At 38.7% G+C, this 24,273-nt stretch overlaps 1 protein-coding gene across 11 annotated transcripts in view; it reads right to left on the reverse strand.

Annotated features, from left to right (window-relative positions):
• The window catches only part of sh3glb2b (SH3-domain GRB2-like endophilin B2b), a 39,793-nt gene that overhangs the window by 5,304 nt on the left and 10,216 nt on the right, over positions 1-24,273 (reverse strand). For 2 of the 11 annotated variants that reach the window (XM_058383376.1, XM_058383374.1), the window contains exons 3-9: positions 23,629-23,640; positions 19,713-19,841; positions 15,234-15,367; positions 14,836-14,928; positions 9,271-9,333; positions 938-961; positions 676-765 (exon numbers count right to left, since the gene is read on the reverse strand). In XM_058383376.1, the coding sequence (XP_058239359.1) occupies positions 676-765; positions 938-961; positions 9,271-9,333; positions 14,836-14,928; positions 15,234-15,367; positions 19,713-19,841; positions 23,629-23,640 (545 nt within the window). The remainder of the gene's footprint in view (positions 1-675; positions 766-937; positions 962-9,270; positions 9,334-14,835; positions 14,929-15,233; positions 15,368-19,712; positions 19,842-23,628; positions 23,641-24,273) is intronic. The other 9 variants (XM_058383378.1, XM_058383375.1, XM_058383384.1 and 6 more) reach the window with 6 other exon arrangements.

Raw genomic sequence — 24,273 nt, forward strand, 5'->3', positions numbered from 1 at the left:
AGACAGAGATGAGAGGACATCTAATTTTATTCCATTGTGTTGTCTCTTAACACCTTATGCCTGATGAACTTAATCAGCACAAAAATGTTTACTAATAGCTGAATAGTAAAGGAAGATGAACTACAAAAACCAGCTGGAATCACTAGAAATTGTGTACAGAGCAGCATGGGAGATTTCTGTTTGACATATTTGCAGTACTGGGAGGGTTTATAAGTAAATCTCAGGAGCTACACTACAAATAATGCATATAAAATTTCAATTCATTTCCAAATGGCTAAACCTGGATGAATGCATCTGGTACCCTAGCCTTTATGTATGATTACAAATGTTTCATACATCTATTATAGATTAAACTGTCAATATATCTATCTATCCATATAAACCATAAGATATCCAAAATATGATGGGAGCACAGGGCGATATATTACACGGCAATATAATTAAATAATTAAATGAGGAACACTGCCGTGAGCATTTCTGCTTGCGAGGCATCTGCGTCACAACCTATGTAAAACCAGCTGTTATAGGAAAAATGGAGAAAACAAAACAATCCATATTTAATGGAATATTTCATGCAAATATTGACAGAAGCCAGGAGCAGCTTTTATGATCCTGCCTCCACTGTGGAACCATATTGTGGAACCATAGAGATACTTGCGATAAGATTTGACTTACATGTGTACTGCTGATGCCTTCTAGGAGCAGACGGGTTACTTCAGCTTGTCTGTCAAACTCAGTCTGAGCCACACGCAATTCCTGCTCTGCCTGACGCACACACACACAAATTTCAAATCAGGTAGCACAGCCTGTACATCCAAACAAGAATCTCTATATTAATGATTACACTGGTGGTGGTGGTGGTAAATGAGGGTAGAAGTAACGTTAATGTTGTCCAAGCAATTTCACTAATCCCTGTTTGTAATATGTGTACACTTACTTTGTCCACCTCCTCACTCCAGAGCTGATTTCATGCAGCACAACAGACAAGAGAGGAGTCATTAGCTATTTACCCACGCAGTGATGACATTAAATTAGAAAGAGTCACACGGAGCCTGGTTTTACTCTGTAAAGCCACAGTTTATATTATGAATCATAGAGCTGTGTTGTGTGTGGACGAAGGCCACGGCCAGCCAAGGCGAAAGGAGACCCCTGAATCAGAAGCTACAGTGAGGGAAAAAATTATTTGATCCCCTGCTGATTTTGTACGTTTGCCCACTGACAAAGAAATGACCAGTCTGTAATTTTAATGGTAGGTTTATCTGAAGAGTGAGAGATAGAATAACAAAAAAATACAGAAAAACACATTTCAAAAAAGTTATACATTGATTTGCATTTTATTGAGTGAAATAAGTATTTGACCCCTTTGCAAAACATGACTTAGTATTTGGTGGCAAACCCTTGTTGGCAATCACAGACGTCAGACATTTCTTGTAGTTGGCCACCAGGTTTGCACACATCTCACATCTCAAGGAATTTGGGCCCACTCCTCTTTGAGGATCCTCTCCAAGTCATTAAGGTTTTGTGGCTGACCCTTCAGCTCCCTCCACAGAGGGATTTTCTATGGGATTAAGGTCTGGAGACTGGCTAGGCCACTACAGGACCTTAATGTGCTTCTTTTTGAACAACTCCTTTGTTGCCTTGGCCATGTGTTTTGGGTCATTGTCAGGCTGGAATATCCATCCATGACCCATTTTCAATGCCTTGGCTGAGGGAAGGAGGTTCTCACTCAAGATTTGACGGTACATGGCTCCGTCCATCGTCCCTTTGATGCGGTGCTGTTGTCCTGTCCCCTTAGCAGAAAAACACCCCCAAAGCATAATGTTTCCACCTCCATGTTTGATGGTGGGGATGGTGTACTTGGAGTCATAGGCAGCATTCCTCCTCCTCCAAACACGGCGAGTTGAGTTGATGCCAAAGAGCTGGATTTTGGTCTCATTTGACCACAACACTTTCACCCAGTTCTCCTCTGAATCATTCAGATGTTCACTGGCAAACTTCAGATGAGCCTGTACATGTGCTTTCTTTAGCAGGGGGACCTTGCGGGCGCTACTGGATTTCACGGTGTAGTGTGTTACCAATTGTTTTCTTGGTGACTATGGTCCCAGCTGCCTTGAGATCATTGACAAAATCCTCCAGTGTAATTCTGGGCTGATTCCTCGCCGTTCTCATGATCACTGAAAATCCATGAGGAAGACTGACAGTCCTTTTGTGTTTCTTCCATTTGGGAATAATCACACCAGCTGTTGTCACCTTCTCACCAAGCTGCTTGGCGATGGTCTTGTAGCTCATTCCAGCCTTGTTTAGGTCTACAATCCTGTCCCTGACATCCTTGCACAGCTCTTTGGTCTTGGCCATGATGGAGAGTTTGGAATCTGATTGATTCCTTCCTTCTGTGGACAGGTGTCTTTCATACAGTTAAGGAGCTTAACTCTTGGGGAGTGCTCCTACTTTAATCTCAGCTCGTTACCTGTATAAAAGACACCTGGGAGCCAGAAATCTTTCTGATTGATAGGGGATCAAATACTTATTTCACTCATTAAAATGCAAATCAATGTAGAACTTTCTGAAATGCGTTTTTCTGGATTTGTTTGTTGTTATACTGCCTCTCAATGTTCAAAAACACCTACCATTAAAATTACAGACTGATCATTTCTTTGTCAGTGGGCAAACGTACAAACTCAGCAGGGGACCAAATAATTTTTTCCCCTCACTGTATAAACAAGTTTCTACACTTTCAATCCAGCAATTGGAAAACTTTCAATGAAATATTGCCACTGACTGCTGGAGCATGTTTTTTGTACTATAGTTTCATATTCTTTCAGTTTCACCTGAGACAATAATGCACAACAATGCACAAACAGCAAGACCAAACTACAGGGTGCCATACACAGGGGAAATTAACACTTTTCCGCAAAATGTAACTCTATTTGCAAAACACATCGCAACTTTACAACAGTTTCCTGGTCCAGCAATGAGAATGATTTTTTTAAAAGTGTATATATATAATATAAACTAAAGTATGGAAAACAATGGAGACTTTTGGGACATGCTGTATTGTAAAACTACATGAATGTCAAAAAGGAGAACTAATTAGTCAAATATATATCAGAGTTAGTAAAACTCTTTGAATATACTGAATATTTACACAGAGTATACAACATCCTGTACATAGGGTACATAGAGTATCTGTGTCTGCCAACTATTCCCCATACTGAGAGACTGGCTAGCTGATTTTTTTTTTATTTGGAAAGGTATTAGAACATATCAACAGAACAGCAGCAGCATACAACAACCCCTAGCTGAGAATATTTAACTCTTAAAAAAATAGAATTTGCTTCTGTTTTGTTGGGCCAATGTTCAGTTTTGAATTTATTTCTCATGTCACACTCTACAGTGGCAGTTTGATGACTTATATGGAAGTAGACACTCAGTGCTTTAAGAATTTGTTTCAGACGTATTTCTGTTTTATCTAGCCTACTGGGAGCAATATATTCATGGTAAAGTTCCAGAAAAACCCCAAACTGCTATTGTTTTTCACACAAATGGTGATATCAGACTAATTTCTGCTCTCTGAGATGCCCCAAGTGCTTGTTCATAAGCATTGAATGTGTCATTTTCAAACACTAATATACTGTGTGAGATTTTTTTTCCCAACAGAGGTAAAAACATCTCACACTGAAAGTCAACAGAGTCCTGACTCATTTTTTTTAGTTGCCATTACATCATATATTGCCTTCACAATATTATAGCAGTTCAGGTGTTATGTTAATACAGCCTTTTTCCAGCCTTTTTCCTGGTTGGAGCCTTTGTAAAATCCACTCCTGGGCACAACAGCTATACTTGTCTACATTTCTACATCTGGAACATTAGAAACGTTGTCCACTAGAGGTCAAAGCAGAGCCACACCTCTGTCTCAGACACACACCTGTCCACTCTTTGACCACTTACTTCACTTTATTTATTTTTGTCTAACAGTAAAGATGGCCAGAGTGGATGAGGCTGTGATGATGTGTAGGTTGAGATATTAGCAGAAGCCATGGCAGTGGCACAAACACAGATAGTATATCAGACCATTGCAGCTTCACTGCTTCACTGTCCCCGTTGTTTACAATCGTTCTGCGTTAATGTGCACATGCAAACACAGAATTTGCATGGCAGACATCTTGCATATTCATACAGCTAAAAGTAAGCAACCCTGGTCAAATATAGTGTGATTTTCTAGACCAGCTGAGAGAGGCTACGTTCCAGGACTCCATCATCTATAGGCATTAACAAATCATTTATTTCAGCTAGTAAATTTTGCTAGATAATAAAGCAACAAGACAACAGCACTGTGGACATGAGGACCAGAACACTGAAATCCAGATAAACATTTCTACATACATACATACATACATACACACATATGTATATATGTGTGTATATATATATATATATATATATATATATATATATATATATATATATATATATATATATATATATATATATATATATATACACACACACACACACACACATATATATATATACACACATACATATACAGTGAGGGGAAAAAGTATTTGATCCCCTGCTTATTTTGTACGTTTGCCCACTGACAAAGAAATGATCAGTCTGTAATTTTAATGGTAGGTGTATTTGAACAGTGAGAGGCAGAATAACAACAAAAAAATCCAGAAAAATGCATTTCATTAATGAGTGAAATAAGTATTTGATCCCCTATCAGTCAAAGATTTCTGGCTCCCAGGTGTCTTTTATACAGGTAATAAGCTGAGATTACGGTAGGAGCACTCTCGGGGAGTGATCTTAATCTCAGCTCATTAACTGTATGAAAGACACTGTCCACAGAAGGAATCAATCAATCAGATTCCAAACTCTCCATCATGGCCAAGACCAAAGAGCTGTCCATGGATGTCAGGGACAGGATTGTAGACCTACACAAGGCTGAAATGAGCTACAAGACCATCGCCAAGTAGCTTGGTGAGAAGGTGACAACAGCTGGTGCGATTATTCCCAAATGGAAGAAACACAAATGGACTGTCAATCTTCCTCGGTCTGGGGCTCCATGCAAGATCTCACCTCATGGAGTTTCAATGATCATGAGAACGGCGAGGAATCAGCCCAGAATTACACTGGAGGATTTTGTCAATGATCTCAAGGCAGCTGGGACCATAGTCACCAAGAAAACAATTGGTAACACACTACGCCGTGAAAGACTGAAATCCAGTAGCGCCCGCAAGGTCCCCCTGCTAAAGAAAGCACATGTACAGGCTCATCTGAAGTTTGCCAGTGAACATCTGAATGATTCAGAGGAGAACTGGGTGAAAGTGTTGTGGTCAAATGAGACCAAAATCCAGCTCTTTGGCATCAACTCAACTTGCCATGTTTGGAGGAGGAGGAATGCTGCCTATGACCCCAAGTACACCATCCCCAGGTGACAGGACAACAGCACCACATCAAAGGGACGATAGGCGGGGCCATGTACCGTCATATCTTGAGTGAGAACCTCCTTCCCTCAGCCAGGGCATTGAACATGGGTCGTGGATGGATATTCCAGCCTGACAATGACCCAAAACACACGGCCAAGGCAACAAAGGAGTGGTTCAAAAAGAAGCACATTAAGGTCCTGTAGTGGCCTAGCCAGTCTCCAGACCTTAATCCCATGATTATTGAGATTAATGAGATGTTATTCTGTCTCTCACTGTTCAGATAAACCTACCATTAAAATTACAGACTGATCATTTCTGTCAGTGGGCAAATGTACAAAAACAGCAGGGGATCAAATAATTTTTTCCCTTACTGAATATATACACACACACACACACACACACACACACACACACGTGCAATTACATGCTAAATATTTACAAAAATTTTACAATTTTTTTTTGCAATGTAAATGAAGTCAAAGTGTTCAAAAATACTATCTCAAATTTACACCAGATATGGAGCTTAACAACCAGCCATTAATCCAAACCAAATGCATTCCAAGCATGCTTACAGTCTGAACATGGGTGACACATCTGTATCAAGCGGATTAACATCGAAATGGAAAAGATGTGTTTTAAATTTCATCCCATTTCAATAAAACACTTGACATCAGACATTGAGAAAGTGAACAAACAGCCTCTTCAAAATTACATCACACAGCTAAGCTATAAATTATCATACGATATTTATAGATATTAAAACACTGTTGACTGTGTTCATCCATAAACAATCATCTTAAAGAGACAAGCTTGTGTCAGGTTGGGGGGAAAATAGTAATTTATTTCTTTATTACATAACCACAGCACTCTCAACATTACTAAAACCTATCACTAGCTCATGTACTAGCATGACAAGACTCCTACGCTAAAAGACACTTAAACCCATTGTATATCCTCTGAGCTGCTTGATGATGCAATAGCATGGAATTCAGTGCATAAAACAAACCCACAATTCAAGTGCTTAAGAGACTAGACAAGGCCTATAATAACAAGTGTCTCCATCAAACACACATGCTGAAAAAAAAGCTATTCATAATGTTCACTAGAAAGTAAGCGTGAGGAGAATTATATTTTGTTACTGTCAAGTGCTGGGAACATTATCAAAACAGGAAAAATGGCTAGACGGCTGAGTCCAAGCTTCTCCAAAACAGCAAGTCTTGTGGGGTGTTCTCAGGTATGCAATGGTTTGTACCTACCAAACATGCTCCAACAGGGTCACCCAAGCCTCACTGACACACATGGGAAGTCTAGGCTAGTCTGTGTGGTCTGATCCCACAGAAGAGCTACTGTAGCACAAACTGCCAAAACATTTTAATTCTGGCTCTGATAGAAAGATGAACAAATACACAGTGCATTGTCGCTTGCTGTGCATGTGGCCTGGAGTGTCTTTTACAACATGTGGACAGTCACATGGGAAGACGACAAGCTTATGGAGGCAGTGTGATTCTCTTGGCACTGTTGTGCTGTGAAACCCCAAGTGCTAGCATTCAAGTGGATTTTATTTGACACGTACCCCCAACCTAAATATTGCTACAGACCAAATACACCCTTTCATGCCGACAGTATTCCCTAACTGTATTGGGCAGTGGAGATACTGTGTAGCTCCTTCAGCAGCAGACTGCTACACCCCCAGTGTAGGAAGGAGCCCTACCGCAGGTCATTCATACCAGTGGCTGTCAGACTTTACACCACCACATTACAGTGATGTTCCAAAGTGCAATATTTTACCATTTTATAATTTTATAATTTTTTATATGTTTATAATGTTATATAATCTTACTTTCTTTTACTACTCTTATTGTTATTTAGTTTATTATTATTTGTATTGTGCAATATTTTTTATTTATTTCTTTTCTTTTATAATTTTTACATAATTTCTTTTCTTTTACTATCCATCTTTTTAATTCTCTTTCTTTCTATCTTTAGGTTAAAAACCTGCACGTTAACTGTCTGTTGAACTGCTGTGACAATTGAATTTCCCCACTGTGGGATCAATAAAGTCTTGTCTTATCTTATCTTATCTTATCTTATCTTATCTTATCTTATCTTATCTTATCTTATCTTATCTTATCTTATCTTATCTTATCTTATCTTATCTTATCTTAATGGCAGTGTCATCTTTCAGCAGAATAATGCTCCTAGCTACACTGCAAAAACTCAGGAATGGTTTGAGGAGCATGACAGAGGTCAAGAGGTTGTATGTTTATTTGTTCAAGATTATCAAGACGCTGACTTGGCCTCCAAATTCCCCAGATCTCAATCTGAACAAGCATCTATAAAATGTAATGTACAAACAAGTCTATTCCACGGAAGCCCCACCTTACATCTTAAAGGATCTGTGGCAAATATCTTGGTGCCAGATGCCTTTAGAGGTCTATTAGGTAGATGGATTTAATGTTATGGCAGATTGGTGTATATATAACATGCATAGATGTAACGATCTAGAAGGAATGGCCAGAACATTGTTCAGAAATTTCTAATATCAACTTAGAAACAGACAGGGTTTATGGTGGTCTTGGCAAACACATTGGTTAAAGTTGTGTCAAAGTGACTTTATCAGTGGGATAGGGTTTTAAATTCCAGGTTTGCACTGACACTTTTAGGCTCTTAAACAAGGAATTTAATCCAATATTGCTCAACTCTAGACTTGACAGGATTTGTAACAAAGCTACATCACCAAACCATCTCTGGCTTTGCCCTCAATCATGACCATATCACTTTGCTTTCAAAATTCAAACTGAAAAGAGAAGATGCAAGAAGTTTTTTGTACAAAATATTTAAATGTCAAAAAAGATTCTATAAATTTGGTCAAAGATGATTCTTTCTGAAATTCCCAGTGAAAAGTAGAAGCTTTCAGAGAGGTTGGATTTAGGCCTAATCAAAGAGTGTCTGGCACGGTCACACCAAGGTCTGTGGAGTGGAGCAATATAAAAGATGTATGAACTGGCATGAGGTAAATGTGTCTAAACCTTTTAGATTCTACTCGATAAATTAATTTTCTTCAGTGAGATTAGGCATAATCAGTTTGCACCCAGTGTAACTATTTAGATAATGTTTTAGCTAGTTAGGCTATTCTAACGTTAGTTATTTGGTTCCAATTTGTTTTTATCCACCTTTTTTGGCCATTCCAGATGACTGTGATTGGCCTGATTTTGACCACTCTGAAAGCATCTACTGTATTTCTGAGATTAAATCTAATATTTAAAGGTTCAGACCTTTTCAAATCTGAACTCTTACTCTAACAAGGTCAAAAATAAATAAATAAATAAATAAAAATACAAATTCACCAGACAAATGAACCGATCACAAAAAGGTCACTGAACGGACAACGACGGGGAGGCCAGACAAATAGACATTTAAAAAGAGGAACCCACCCACACACATTCCTTCCTCAGTCCATTTTCCAATGCTGTTCTTTGATATTTATCGACTGGTGTAAACATACTGGCTGAAATCCAAGCAATTTGCTTAAAATTCAGATTATCTAGCGTAAAGCGGTCCTTTGAAGGCAAACGATTAATCTCACTATAACAAGACATATTCCAACAAAATATGCACGTGGGAGAGAGGGACCATTTCAGCAGAAAAATCTAGATTTTAAGGTCAGTATGTGGGAGGGTTAGTGGCAAGCTTTTTTTTTATTTTTTTATTTTTTTATTTTTTTTATTTTTTTTATGTAAACCAGGTGCTGTGCTTGTCGTTTAGGAGTTGGGACTTAGTTCCTTGAGAGGAAAAGGGACAGGAAGAGAAAGACCATTATTTTCTGCAGCACTCTTACCGCAGATGCACTGGCAGACAGAACATAATTGCGGGGCCTAGTCTCCTGAAAATCAGGTGCAGCCTAAAAGTGAAGGGGGGAAACAGAATTTTACACAGAATCATGCATCCAGATAAACTGCCTCAGCACACAGCACACTTAGTAACAACTAAGGAAACACAAACAAAAGCAAGCAAGCAGCAAAGCAAATAGATGAGATGCAGAGTTAAATGGTAATCCTTTTGTCATTTGCAAAAAGCAGGCAGCCTCAGACAGGAGGGACGTGTTAATATTGTAATATCCTACTTAACATTTAGCAGCACCTCCTCTCTCGCCATGCTTTCCTTTTTTTGTGTGTGTGACAATGAGGTCAGGCATTACCGCAGTCTTGTTATACACTGATCCATAATTCTTTATATAATCAACATATAAAAAGAAAACGGGAAGGAAAAAAAAAAACCCTTACTGCTTCTTATGTCTTGGGTCTGTGCACAATGCAGCCTGTGCAATTTTTAGCATTCATGCATAAGTTTTATTTATTTTTTTTTTAATCATACTGTGATCCAGCAATTAGCTAAAGGATTAGGGAAACTCACTGCCAAATGAAAGGTTTCACATGCTGGGTTGTACCATTCAATGAGAGTGTATTGTGTCAAGAACTACTTCATTTTTAAAGATTAACATACCATGGTTAGTATTAAAGGATAAAGAGTACAGGTATATTAGATATAAAGCTTTTTGTACATGACTAGGCTTAATTTCTGAACAGAAATCCAGACTCCCCAAAAACTCCACATATTAGCTTAGGTCAGTTCTTTGTAATCAGCCATACAGTTTACATACGCTTCGTATTGGTCATATTTTTGGGTGGCTGGAACGGATTATCTGCATTTACATTATTTCTTATAGTAAAATTCATATATCACAATCTGATTTCCGCCTTAACAACTCACCTCCATAATGAATAAAATTTGTATGCTGAAATTCCACTGTACACAGTTATATATGTGCACAATACACAAAAGCACAAATATCTCCCTCAAATCCTCTGGCCCTACCTTTGACCTGGACACTGTGTAAAAATGTTTGAAGAGTGTCTGTCTACAAGGTGGTTTGTAAATAAACCTTTATATCAGTCACTCCAGGATTTCAAGATTTTGAGAACGCAGAAATGAACACAAAATCAAGCAAACTCTGCAATATTCAGAGACCTGGCCCAAGACACATCATGTGACTGGATCACAACACTTCAGTCAATGCCCTCTTCACGTCAAACATACACTACTCACAGAAAGTTAAGGATATTCAGCTTTCGGGTGAAATTTCAGGATGCACCTAAAATACACTATAACCTTTATAGGTGAACTTAATTTGACCTTCTCTACACTTTTGAATGCACATGTCCAACTGTTCAGTGTTTCAGTACTTTTTGCATAACTTGCTGTTCTCTAACAAGGTGCTTAACGGCAAAATTCACAACTGGTGTTTGATCCATGAATCGACCAATACATTTTCTGGTTCAATTAGAATTGGTATTTAAACAGTCCTCTTCATCATGCTGTTCACATTTTGACATCATGAGACCAAGACGACACCTAACAGTACCTTGTCATTGTGAGGCTTCAAACAGGATGTTCTCAGAGGGAAGTGGCCACTGAGCTTAGAGTGTCAAAGAGTATCATCAGCAGCTTGCGACAGAGATACAGAGATACTGGAAGAGTCACAGAAAGGCATAGAAGTGGACGTCCTTTGGCCACATCCCACGTTGATGACCGCGTTGCGGAACCGGATGATGAATGCCACTCAACTCCAGGCACATTTAAGGGAGGTGAGAGGCACCCAAGTGTCACGTCAGACCATTCGAAACCGTTTACATCAGCGTGGTCTGCGTTCTAGACAACCTGCAAGGGTACCTGACCACACCACCAGGCCAGGGAGCATTTACGCTGGACGAGGGACCAGTGGGCCCCAGTGCTGTTCTCTGATGAAAGTCGATTCATGTTGAGCAGAAATGATGGCCGCCAACGATGTTGGAGACGTCAAGGAGAGTGCTATGCATCAGCCACTGTTGTCACCAGACGAGCCTTTGGTGGTGGTGGTGTTACAGTCTGGGCAGGTGTGTCTACTCATTACAGAACTGCCCCACATCTTGTGAATGGTACAGTGACAAGCCAATACTACCTGAATAACATCATTAATCCAGTCATTGTGCCCCTGCATGAACAACACAGGCCTAATTTCATCTTCATGGATGACAATGCTCCAGCTCATCGAGGTCGCATCATTAGGGAACGGCTGCTGGAGGCTGGGATACCTCAGATGGCGTGGCCTGCACTTTCTCCAGACCTGAATCCCATAGAAAACCTAGCGGGAGTCACAGTGTAGAGGCTCGTAACCCTGCACCCCAAAACCTCAATGACCTGAAGGCCACCCTTTAAGAAGAGTGGAATGCCATGCCTCAGCTAGACAATTAGTCGACTCGTGAACAGCGTGAGACGTTGTTGTCAAGCTGTAATTGATGGTCAGGGGCACATGACAAATTATTGAGACGTTGCCATTTTTTGTTGTGGTATACCCACCACTGTTGTTGGCTTTTGTTTCAATAAATTGTTTGAGATGAGGAAATCACCACTGCATGCTTCTACTTAAATGGCCTACTTTCATGACATAATATCACTGTAGCGTGTACTTTTTACATTTTCTAAAAATTTCACCCAAAAGCCAAATATCCTTAACTTTTTGCGAGTAGTGTATGTAGAGCACTCAGAGGAAGTAATTACAACATATGTGTCTTCACTGTTTTCAGCTTTAAAGAAGGATCTTGTGCTTGTAATTTCACCAATTTAAGTAGTTTTCTTAAAAAAAAGAAAGCACAAATAGCTCTGCATCACAAATTTTGACACCTGCCACAGCAAAATCAAGCATTTTTGACTGCGTTAATGACAAAAAATTGAAATCCTAAAGAGACTGGTACATCATGAAACCGTAGTTCAATTTGATCCTGCTTGTCCACCCGGGGTTTGAGACTGACCTGGATACTTTCTCACCAAGACTTTCAACAAATTCACGATGAAATCCTCCGCATACTTTTTCCTCTCCATATTCAACTGGACAAAAGAAATGCTCCCAACAGCTACCACCGTAGATCAATCACTGCACACCTGCACTTTACAGTATTACTATTGGCAACTTTACAATATTATATAAGATATTTTATATTATGACTGTGTAATATATATTATAGGCTAGTACCACAGTTGATTGATTTGACTACTACGGTCAAAAAAATTATTACGCACATTATTACAGCACAGTGAAATTCTTTCTTCGATTATCCCAACTTTCGAGGTTGGGCTCAGAGCATGGGGTCAGCCATGAAACAGTACCCCTGGAGAGGGTTAAGGGCCTTGCTCAGGGGCCCAACTGTGGCAGCTTTTAGGATCCTGTCTATTGTTCTGTTGCCCTGTCTTCTGGGGCTTAAACACTGATCTTCCTATCAACAACCCAGAGCCAACTACCTAATTTGGTTTTCTTTCAACTCGGTTCTGTTCTGCAGTCCTGTCTATCTGACATGAACTGTCCTGTGTATTTATTTGTTTATTGTTTATGCAGTTTATCTACTCCTGTGCCGCTGTATTGTTATATGACTGCACCATCATCATTCTGTTCTACTGTGTACAAGCTGGAATGACAGTAAAAACATTTGACCTGACATAAATAACCATATTATATGGCAAGGATGTCAAAACATATCCCCAAAGAGGGATATGTGGCTGCATGTGTTTATTCCAACCACAGGTGCATCAGAAGCCTCAGCTGCTATTTGATAGATAAGAGATGAGCTGATGAAAGAGTAAAAACCTGCAACCACACCTGCCCTTCTGGAGATAAGATTAGAGACCTTTATTACATGCTATGTCATATCCTTTCAATTGTGTGGCTGCTTGCTTAAGTGGAGGTAATTGCTTGTCTTGTGTGGTTGGCTCTAGCAGATATGCGTAAATCAATCCTAGAGACTGAAAACGAGAAACTAGTACAACTTAGACTGGCCAGGTGCTAACCTTTGACTCACCTGACTAGGCGTCCACGTAAATTGCAAAACGGAAACATTAGGATCTTCTGGAGCTCTTGTGTGTTTTTGTGTGTAAAGGATAAGGAATTAAACTCCACTTAAACTCTTTCCTTGGAAATCCCTTCTGTAGACAGACAAACCCCTCAAACATTCTTGCTACCAGCTGTGGAAATGTTCAATAATAAGATGAAGAAAGCAGAGGGAGACACCTGTGCCAATGCTCATACACACTGGCACATTTAGACATTCTAAAGGCTCTATTTTTGTTATTAATCACAATGATGAAACATATAACTTGGATTAAAAGCAAATTGAAAAATGCACTTTTAAGTACCGTCGATATTCATAGTAGTAATTCGGTGGTTCTGTAGTGATGACCTGAAGATTGTTTATGATGGTCTGAGACGTATGTTAGGACCTAAGCAATGTCTGCTTAATCTGTGTTCATTTGAAAGAAAAAAAGCCATTTGTATGTCTGTGTTTTTGTTTGTTTGTTTGTTTATGACTAAACATTTGAATAGCCACAAGACTTCCTAAAAAGTTGAGAAACTTAATATATAGGTTAAACCAGAGAAAACACCAAAAGAGAAACAATACACGAGACAAACACATTCTCACACACAGACACTGGTACTCACATCTCCCTCACACTGTGCAAATGACAACAAAGAAACATGTTAATGCACATAAAAAAAAAAGATAAGGAATTGCAAACAAATATACACACACACACACACACACACACACACACAGAGATCAGCGACAGGCAATGTGTTTTCTGTTCCACAGTAGTAGTATTAGTCAGTCTAATAATCTAAGTACAAGCTATCATAAAGCAATCATAAGCACTTTATCAAAATCATTTGACCCGAAATGAGAAACTGTATCTGCATGTCTGTAATGATAGAGTGAGTCACGGGTCCTGATGCCACTATTCAGATATTCTAGCATATTGAAATGTTTTTTTGTGAAGGAAATAGGTTTTAGGTTACCTTCCAGAGGCACCCCCTGATGATTCACCAGGCATATAACAATGGAAAATTAAGGGTTTTTGATATCAAGTGAAAGACTGACTTGAGTATGACACATGATGACATAATCGCCCATCACCTGTGAAAATTTTATGAGGGCTAAAAAGTGAAACATCCCAGCATCTGGAGAAGCTGTGACTAAAAGCTATTTTTGGACTCCAACGCAATGACTTCCCTTACTATGAAAGCAGTTCCAGTAATGATCTTGGTAGAGCTCACACGAAGATTTCCTGATGTCCTGATGCAACTCAATCACGAGTGCAAACCTAAACACACTGCTCACATGGTGACTCTACTTCATCATCATACTGATTCACAGGGATACATTGCACCATTCATTTGGTTTCCTGAATAATGCAAGCCATACAAGTGGGGAAATCGCAAATGACTGTATAAACGGGGGCAAGAGGGGGCGGAATCCAGATGGGGTGGCCCAGCCAAAAATAAAAAATAAAAATTTAGGCAAGTGGTAACATGACTCACAGCAGCCTTTGCTTCTGCCAACTTGGCTTTCTTCAGGCGTGCTTTGCAGACATCCAAGTCAAGGCGCCGGTTTTCCAATAGCCTTCTTTCTTTCTGAAAGATATACAGTTTATCTAACCACATTTGTCATTTGACCTTCTTAATGACAGACTACTCCAGCTGGGTAATGAAGAATCAAAAAATAAATAAATAAAAGAAAAAGGAAAAAACTTAAAATCATATATTTTACTGCTGTTTAAACAAAATAAAAAGAATTTGTGTCTCCCAAAAACAAAGCATTATACAGATCATTTTAATGATATAATGGTTCACACATCATTCTCTCTCTTTTTCTCTCTCTCTCTCATTCTCTCTGGGTGCAGTCTGTTTTAACTCCCTTCCAAACAAGCTGATCTTACCGATATGGTTCTCCAGTCACCCTCTAGAAAATTCCGGAGAGGAGTGAGAAAGCTGACAGCTGATGCTTGTAAGAACTCTCTCTCAGCACTTCCTAGCCGCTTCTGATAGTCTCCTACGGTGTACAAAGTACTTCCTAAACACACAAAGAATGAACTATTACTTTATATTAGATTAGATCTTTCATGATATACCGATCAGGCATAACATTATGAGCACTGACAGGTGAAGTGAATAACACTGATGATCTCATCATGGCACCTGTTAGTGGGTGGGATATATTCGGCAGCAAGTTTTGTCCTCAATGTTGATGTGTTAGAAGCAGGAAAAATGAACAAGTGTAAGGATTTGAGCGAGTCTGACAAGGGCGAAATTGTGATGGCTAGACGACTGGATCAGAGAATCTCCAAAACTGAAGCTCTTGTGTTCCCCGTCTACAGTGGTCAGTATCTATCAAAAGTGGTCCAAGGAAGGAACAGTGGTGAACAGGTGACGGGGTCATGGGCAGCCAAGGCTCACTGATGCACGTGGGGAGCGAAGGCTGGACCGTGTGATCCGATCCAACAGACGAGCTACTGTTGTTCAAATTGCTGAAGAAGTTAATGCTGGTTCTGATAGAAAGGTGTCAGAATACACAGTGACAGGTCAGGGCTGTTTTGGCAGCAAAAGGGGGACCAACACAATATTAGGCAGGTGGTCATAATGTTATGCCTGGTCTGTGTGTAATGTCCTAGATATAACAAAATGATCATGTCCTATAAATAATGACACTGGTTATAATTAAGGTTTTATATTCATAATTAATTTCATTCATTTTGAGGAGGAAAGATTTTCAGCAATCAATACACATCATTTTTAACTACAGTCCAATAAATCCCTTATTTGGAGAGAGGAGGGAACGAAGTCATGTGTTGAACTGTAGATTGCATTCATATTTCCACAACTTTCAATGCCTTTCTACAAAGAAGTGGGGACAGAAATTATGAGTAATTCTTTCATGTAACATCCAAGTTGGTACCCACTGCGTAGGAGGACCATTTCCATAGCCTTTAATCACTGGAAAATTCTAAACACAGGAAATAATGGACTTCCTCTGGTGAAACACATGAGCAGGAGATGCCATCCAGCCCACTCCATATCTTCATCCGGTGCAAACCATTTATAGAAAATAAAACTATCATCATCCTAGTTTCAGAAATGTGACCTCCAGTAGTTAAACATTCTTGTGGTTTAAGAAGAATGCACAATGTTTATACAAGCCCAAAATAATCCTGAGCAAAGATGCATTAAAATAATATTAAAGGAACAGCGTCAGAAAAGCTGTTTTGCTTAATAGGGCCGGATTTTACCTCCCAAGTTAAAAATAGTTATTTACTATTTGTAAACTTTTTTTTTTCCAGAAACTGCTCCTACTATAGGCATAAGCAAGAATGTAATAAATATTTCCAAAGAATGTGCAAAACATGTTGTGAAGGAAACTACTACACATACAAGGAATATGACTTTACTTCCTGTGGGCATTATTACATTCACTTAAATAATGTTTAATTGTTTAAAACTAAAATAAACATTATATAACCCCTGTTGTTATGCTAGCTACACAATAGAGTATGGACAAAGGTATGTGTAAGTGTAATATGAGTAATATCAGGGGAATGACCATTAACCTTTAAGTGTGTGTCTTGTTAGTCAGGGGAGTAGGAGTTACTGGAATGTGTTGGGTCTTGTTTAGGTGATTATGGTAATAGTGGGGGCTCAAGAGGTTAAAGCTTTGGGTTTGTTGATCAGAATGTTGAGGTTCAAGCACCAGCAAATAATAATAATAGTAATAATAGTAATAATAATAATAATAATAATAATTCCACTGTGCTGTAATATATGTTTGGTAACAATAAAGGCTTCTTCACTCTTCTATGAAGGCTTTTCATTGGATTTTGGAGTGTGGTTGTGGGACTTGTGTTCATTCAGCCATAAGAGCATTCGTTAGGTCAGAAGTTGATGTCAGGCAAGGAGACCTGGTGAAAAATCAGTCTTCCAATTAATCCCAGGGTTGAGTTCAGGGCTCTGTGCAGGCCATGTGAGCTCTTCAAGGACATCCTGAGCAAATCATGTCTTTATGGTGCTCGCTATGTTCACAGGGGATGGCTACAACAGGTTTGGCCTTATCTTCGTGGAAGATCCACATATGTGTGATGGCCAGGTGTCTAAATATATGCCAATTGTATGTTTCCTAGCAAAATTTATGAGTGCATCAGTTGGTAGAGTGAGACATAAAATAAAATATAAAACCCCCACTGTATGTTGCAAGGTGTAAAAACTATTACATAAAGGAAACAGGTACCAACATCCATCAAATGGCACACTTCCTGACAAGTTCAACCAACCAAGCAAAGCAAACTCTGCAGAGGGTCTGGATGTGGGCTCAGGATGTATGCTGATAAACTGGCAGGTGTCTTCACACATGTTTACCGCACCTTCTATCTTGCAATAGTTCCAACCCTGTAAATGCAAAATGCTTTGAAAGGCTAAGATTAGCTTATAGAGCTTAAATCCGGCATTCCTGCTCACTTGGACCGACTTCAGTTTAGCTATTAAGCAAAACACTTATAGAAAATACATAGCTTCTTAACCCATCTGGAGCAAGAGATCACATATATCAAATAAGGGTGCTGCTTTTTTAAACTAAGATTTAGGCTATAACACACGAGTCCCTGCCAAGCTGACCTCCAAACAACACATCAACGCTTCAGTTTGTAACTGAACAATGAATTTCTGATTGTGTACATGACCTCCAACAATCTGACTCAACAGTCATTAAAGCCGCAGACGACGCCACCCGGCCACCCAGACAAAGCTTTAAATCATATCTTGCTGAAGCTGTCCAGGTATCATGGAGAAAATATCGTACAAGCATAAACAAAGAAATTGTTATACAAATAATTCAGGAACTCAGACAGGATGGAACACCCTGCCCTCTGCATAAACAATGCAGAGGTAGACAGACAGGTCAGATTTAAATTTCTGGGAATCCATGTGACTGAGAGTTTCTTATGGTCACTAAACACTGTATACAATGTGAAGAAGACTCATCAAAGCTAAAACTTAAAACAAAGTTAAAACTAAACAACAAATTCCTTCTAAATTAATGCACATTTGTTAAATGCCTCTAATGTTATTTAGATATAAAATAAATACACACCCCTGTAAAAACTGTAAAAAAAAAAAAATCTTTTTATAAAAATTAAAAAAATATATATACATCAGGTAATCTAGTTACATTATCATTGTGATATATAGAAACTAACAACATAAAAAAATAGAGGACAAAGAATATGGTGTGATTTAGATGGGGTGATTAGTTAGGGTGATTTAGATGGTTTGGGATATTTTTTTCACGTGAAAGGGCTTCCATTTAGCCACTCCATAGCCCAGATGTGTGAAAATGAGAGACTGTTATCACAGGGAGTGTCCAGTATTTGCCAGATATTTCCTGTAGTTCCTTTAATGTTGTCATAAGCCTGACAGATTTTCTTCACATCACATTTTCTCCACTTCTTGTTGATCCAGTAGTCAAAAGGAACCAAAATGATGTCAAGAAAGTCTATGTCTAAATCAGAATCACTTTCATTAATAACACGTGCATGATAATTACTTTGAAACCTGAATCTGAATGTCATTAGTTAAGTCTAAACACATTTATATGCCCTTTTGGAAACGGCTGTGAACACTCGTATAACCAAGTTTTTCTTTTTCTTGCTGTCTGTGCTTTTTCCCCACAAATCAAATCAGCTACATTTAATGCTGCGTTAGTACTGATGAATAAATTTGCTGATTTTTTTTTTCTATCTTCATTATATATGAGCAGCATATTTAAGGTAAATAAAAATCTCTAGGATGTTATTGCATGTTTAAAAGACACTAAAAGTGGCCTATTCACACAGAACATGATAGAGTGTTAAAACAGAGTGTAAAATTCCTGAGGGACTTGTCAGCATTGACATAAATCATTATATGGCTGGTCTACATATTTGTGCTGCAGACATATCCACACTTAAAGGTGCAGGAAATTTTAAGGTAATTTAAAGGAGAATTACTATTCCCACTCCACACAGCAGGGTGTATTTATTTATTTACTATTTAGTGCATCATTCTAATGCTGATGACCTGTTCTTATTTAGGGCATGTTTCGAGATGTATTCAGTAGTCCCGTTCCATGGTTTTGTTTTGTTTTTTTTGTATGACAGAGAAGACAAGTGTGCCATCTACTGTCCACTGAATAGCATAAAAGTAAATACAGTTCATAAGCCAGTGTGTGTTTTAAAGGAGACGGAAGTATTCATTGTTGAGAACTGGCTTTATTAGACCTTGATCCCATCTCATTCATCACTGGTGTCACATATTAACCTTTTCTTAAATAAATAATATGAAAGAAAACTCCCACCAAACCTTCCCTCTGTGAGCACAGGTTCAGCTTTACATACCATACGCAGTTCCAGGTCCAAAGTCCTTAGCAGCATCCTGCATGTACTGTCCCAGCAGCTCACCATTGGTTGTTCTTGATGGGATCTTTCTGTCCAGTTTCTCATAGAAGAACTCCTCAATGCGGGCACCTGAGTGGACACTCGCATTAAAAGATGGCCTAAAGATAACACCTTTTTTACACAGAGGCTATGAGTTGTACCAAACTGCTTCCTTCTGCCAAAGAATGGTAAAATGTATACAAAATATATTTTATAAAAAATATAAATGTGAAAAAACAGATATATATATATATATATATATATATATATATATAATTTTTTTTTTTTAATTAAGATTTAGATGCATCATTATACGTCTTTACATATGAATATGATTTTTTTTTAATATACACTTTACATGTTTCACTTTTATTCTATGTTTAAGATCCAAACATGGCACCAGAATTCAATCATGAGGTCCATAAACCATAACAAGGTTCATTCCGATCCATAATCCAATATTTGAGTCATTTTCAAAATTATCTAAACACCCAAGTGCGCAGTAATTTGCCAGCAGAAGACGATACACTGTTTATGTGTTTTTAAAAAATAAGCTTTAAAAAGTAGGCTACTCCATTTTAGCCTCAGGAATATAAAGAACATTAAAATATCGGTTTCATTCAGTATTGTTTACCCCAATTTACTGGAGTAACAATCAGTTTCATTGAACAGTAACGGAAGTAATCTTATGCTATATTAATATGGATAATGTTTAACTATATCCTAACTAACAAAATGTACTGTATGTGGTTATTTATTGATCCCTTCACCATAGGTCTAACTATAAGTGAAAGAAAGTCATGTTGATCCCTTTAGCATAGCTCTAACTATAAGAGAAGGAAAGAAATGTTTCATTTGGGAAGACAGACAAGGTTATACCTAAATAATTTAGTATGATTTCTCAGCTGCAATGGCTGTTTCAGCTAGAAAATATCTTTAAAAGTACGGGTTTAGGCATCTCATAATGCACAATACAGGAGAATGGAAAGAGAGAAAGATATAAGGGCATTCAATTTTGGAACTATTCCCTGCATGGAACAATATTCAAGGTGAATCAATTTCTCTTGACTAATACAAATATTCAGAGGCATGAAATGCTGACTGTATCGTGTTCACCAAATGTCAGACTTGTCTGTGAAGGACCAGTGTAGCTGCAGGTTTTTATTCTAAACAAACTGGCGCTCACTTGAGACCAGTTATTTAAATAAGTGGAAACAGGTGTAGTGTGAGTGGGAGGCAAACCTAGAGCTACACTGGACTTTCCAAGCAACATGAAGAAACACAAATAAACCAATAAACACAGACACACAGAATACAAGATCACACGTGAGGTGAGACAGACTACAGAAATTCTAATTCGCATTGTTCAGTCTTACAGCCAAACAGATTTTAAAGTTTCCTTGGAAAACATCTTCTATTTCACCCTTCCTAACTTCCAGGAGTGGTGAGAATCACCTGGATATCGTCTTACACACATACGCACATGCTTAGTAAGACCTCACAACAAAAAGTGATTTCTAGGCTTGTGGACAACTTGTTGGCAGTTGTCCACAATCATCTTGGTGGCGGATGAACTGGATGATTAAGAAATGGAGGCCACGCAAATCGGAATCTCATCCTTATAGCTAAAGCGCAAAAGGTTACCGTGTCTACAGGAGATTTTGTTGTGTCTGGGCTCCATGGCACACACTCTAGCTAATATGACTAATTGGCCTGGGCCACATGTCTACTATTGCTAGTCTTACCAGATGAACCATTACATCTAGATCCACTGGAACAATGAGACCAATCTGAAAATGCTGAAACAGTCAGATGTGTTCAGATGCAGATATCTATTATATATGGGTCTATTGGTTCTCTTTCACTTGTACAGAAGGTGTTCAGAAGCCTCACAGAGAGTAGCTCACCTCTCTAGGGACTGTAAAATGAAGCTGTTGGCATCTGCACCCAAAAGTGGTCTCCAAGATCAGGAGAACAATTAACAAAGTAAACTCATTGCTGATTGAGCTTGACAGCCTGCTATAACAGGATGAACTGGCCCACTGGTGTACTACTTTACCTTTTCTTCTTCGACTGCTGATATTTCAAGATGCACAGATTTCAGTAACTAGGCCACAGAGGCCACCTCACTGCCCCAAGACAACCAACAAGGCCTTGGATTCCAGGTCAAATATACCTGTGAATTTGCCCCCAAATTCAGGACTGCAAACCTGCAGTTCAGAAAATATTCTTGACCACAAGCACTCCTAGGACCTGGGCAGTGGTGGCTCAAACAGGTAAGGCTCTTGGTTAATGATCTGAAGGTCAGGGGTTCAAGCTCATGCACCATTAAATTGTTCATAGCCCTTAACCCTCTCTCTTACCCTGTGCTCTGACCCCAGCTTCCTGTATCATGACTGACCCTGTGCTCTGACCCCAACTTCCTAAGCTGGGATCTGCGAAGAAAGGATTTCACTGTCCTGCAATGTATATGTGAAGCCTTGTTCCACCTGGGGCTTATGCATCTTATCAATCCAGTGTATGTGTTGGCCATGGCTGTGCATCAGCTTGGGTGGTACCTCGCTTAGGGCTCAATTATTACACTCTTCTTAAAAGGAGCAGGGTATATCCAGTACAAATTCCCAACAAAGAGTGTGGGCTCTCTCCCTTGCACTGTATACTTGGGTAAAAAGCTTAGCTTGTGTGCATTGGCTGCCAGATGACTTTCTGGAAACATTGTGGCTGAGCTTTCTTATATCCACCCACTTTTCAAGTCAAATCACCCACATTCTTCAATAGAAAGCTTTTCATTAAACCTGCAGAGGATTCCTGCAGACCAAGCCACAGCCACTGTTTATCTGTCGTTGTTGAAAGATTTTAGAGTGGGTGTTCTTTTTTTGTCTAAACATAAAATAGCCTTCTTGAAAATTTCTCTAAACAACTCAGTTAGTCATATGGCATGTCGGTTCCACATCAAATAGGGACCCATTTTATCCAGGTGATTCACACTTTGCCTGATAGTAAACCTGACTAACCAGGTCACATTTAACTGGTCAATATTTTAAACATAAAGTCACAAACAGAAGCAGAATAAAACAAAATATGCATTTTTATGTCTGATGTTTCATCTGAACACAAACATGGTCTTGATTCATCACAAATACTTAAATAGACACTGAGCCTAAACACATTTCTTCAAATTCCTTTAATATTCTGTTTGACCCAAATTATTCTACTGACACTGACCATTTACTGTAAAGCCATTAGTGATGGCCTGATGATCATTTTTCGACAACAGTTCAGCTACAATATGTGCTTGTTTGTATGCCGATTGAATACCAGATCACAGAAAACGGCAAAACCTTGCCACAGATTGGAACAAAAGGTCAAATCACACCACAGCAGATCAGGAATGGAGAAAAATTCATGAGAACGTCACTGTCAAAGATAATGAAATGGAAAACCCTTGCAGATAAAAGAAAAAGAAGTACTTTTCCACCACGTCCAGATGTTGCTTGTTATTATCTACATTTTAAACAAAGGAGAAGACAATTGCTTGCCTTTATAACCAGCACTATAAAATAAAAGATTATCAAGATAATCAGGTGGCTGAGAAACACTGGTTCTAATTAAGATGCCACCCATAAAACTCCTAATGGGAAGTCTACAAACTGCATTGGATTACCAATCTAGTCAGGTGCTCAAGGGGAATCAGAGATTGTTCTACATTTGGATGGGTGAATTAAAAAAAAAAAAAAAAAAATCAAAAGCACTCAGACCTTCTGGATGAGTTCCCAGCACCGTGGTCATTAGCTTCAATACTCAAAATGGGAGAGTTGGAAAAGTGGCTGAGGTAATGACCTGGAGCATAGGGAACTGCAAATACAGTAAGACTTACCAGTGTTGTCAACTGGAGCATGTGAAGAGTCAGAAAATTACATGTTAGAGTCTCATTTAACTGAAGACATTTCACCACTTATCTAAGAGGCTGCTGTAAAACATGTGTGGAAGCCCCTCAGGTGAGTGGCAAAACATCTTCAAGATTATAACAAGTCCGGATGCCTCTTTATCAAATTCACTCCTCTGATACATTCAAAATCACCAAAAATTTGACAAACATTTTGGTGGATACAAAGTGGATATCCACTGCGGTAACACAACTACTCCGGCACTTCATCCAAATTATTATTGTATTCTTTGTATGAAACCAGAAAATGATGGAAGACTATAGACTATTGTGCACTTTCCAAGAGAAAACCTTTACACTTATATTTAAAACTTTTACTGCGGTTCTTATTTCTGAGCTGATTCCAAAGTGCAGAACTAATATCCTTCATCTGGAAACGCATTTACATATTTTACCATATTGCAACTACCTACACAAAATAAATGACAATTTACGTGAAAGCGACTAGGCATGCCTGGAAGGGTTAAAGTGCAATAGATATTTAGAATGTACTTAAAAAGTCCTTATTTGAAAATCCAAAGACTAAAAATAGTCTCTATCTGTCAGATTTAGGAGAAGCTCATTTATCCTCATTTT

Source organism: Hemibagrus wyckioides, linkage group LG28 (assembly GCF_019097595.1).
Source record: "Hemibagrus wyckioides isolate EC202008001 linkage group LG28, SWU_Hwy_1.0, whole genome shotgun sequence".
NCBI classification, from domain to species: Eukaryota; Metazoa; Chordata; class Actinopteri; order Siluriformes; family Bagridae; genus Hemibagrus; species Hemibagrus wyckioides.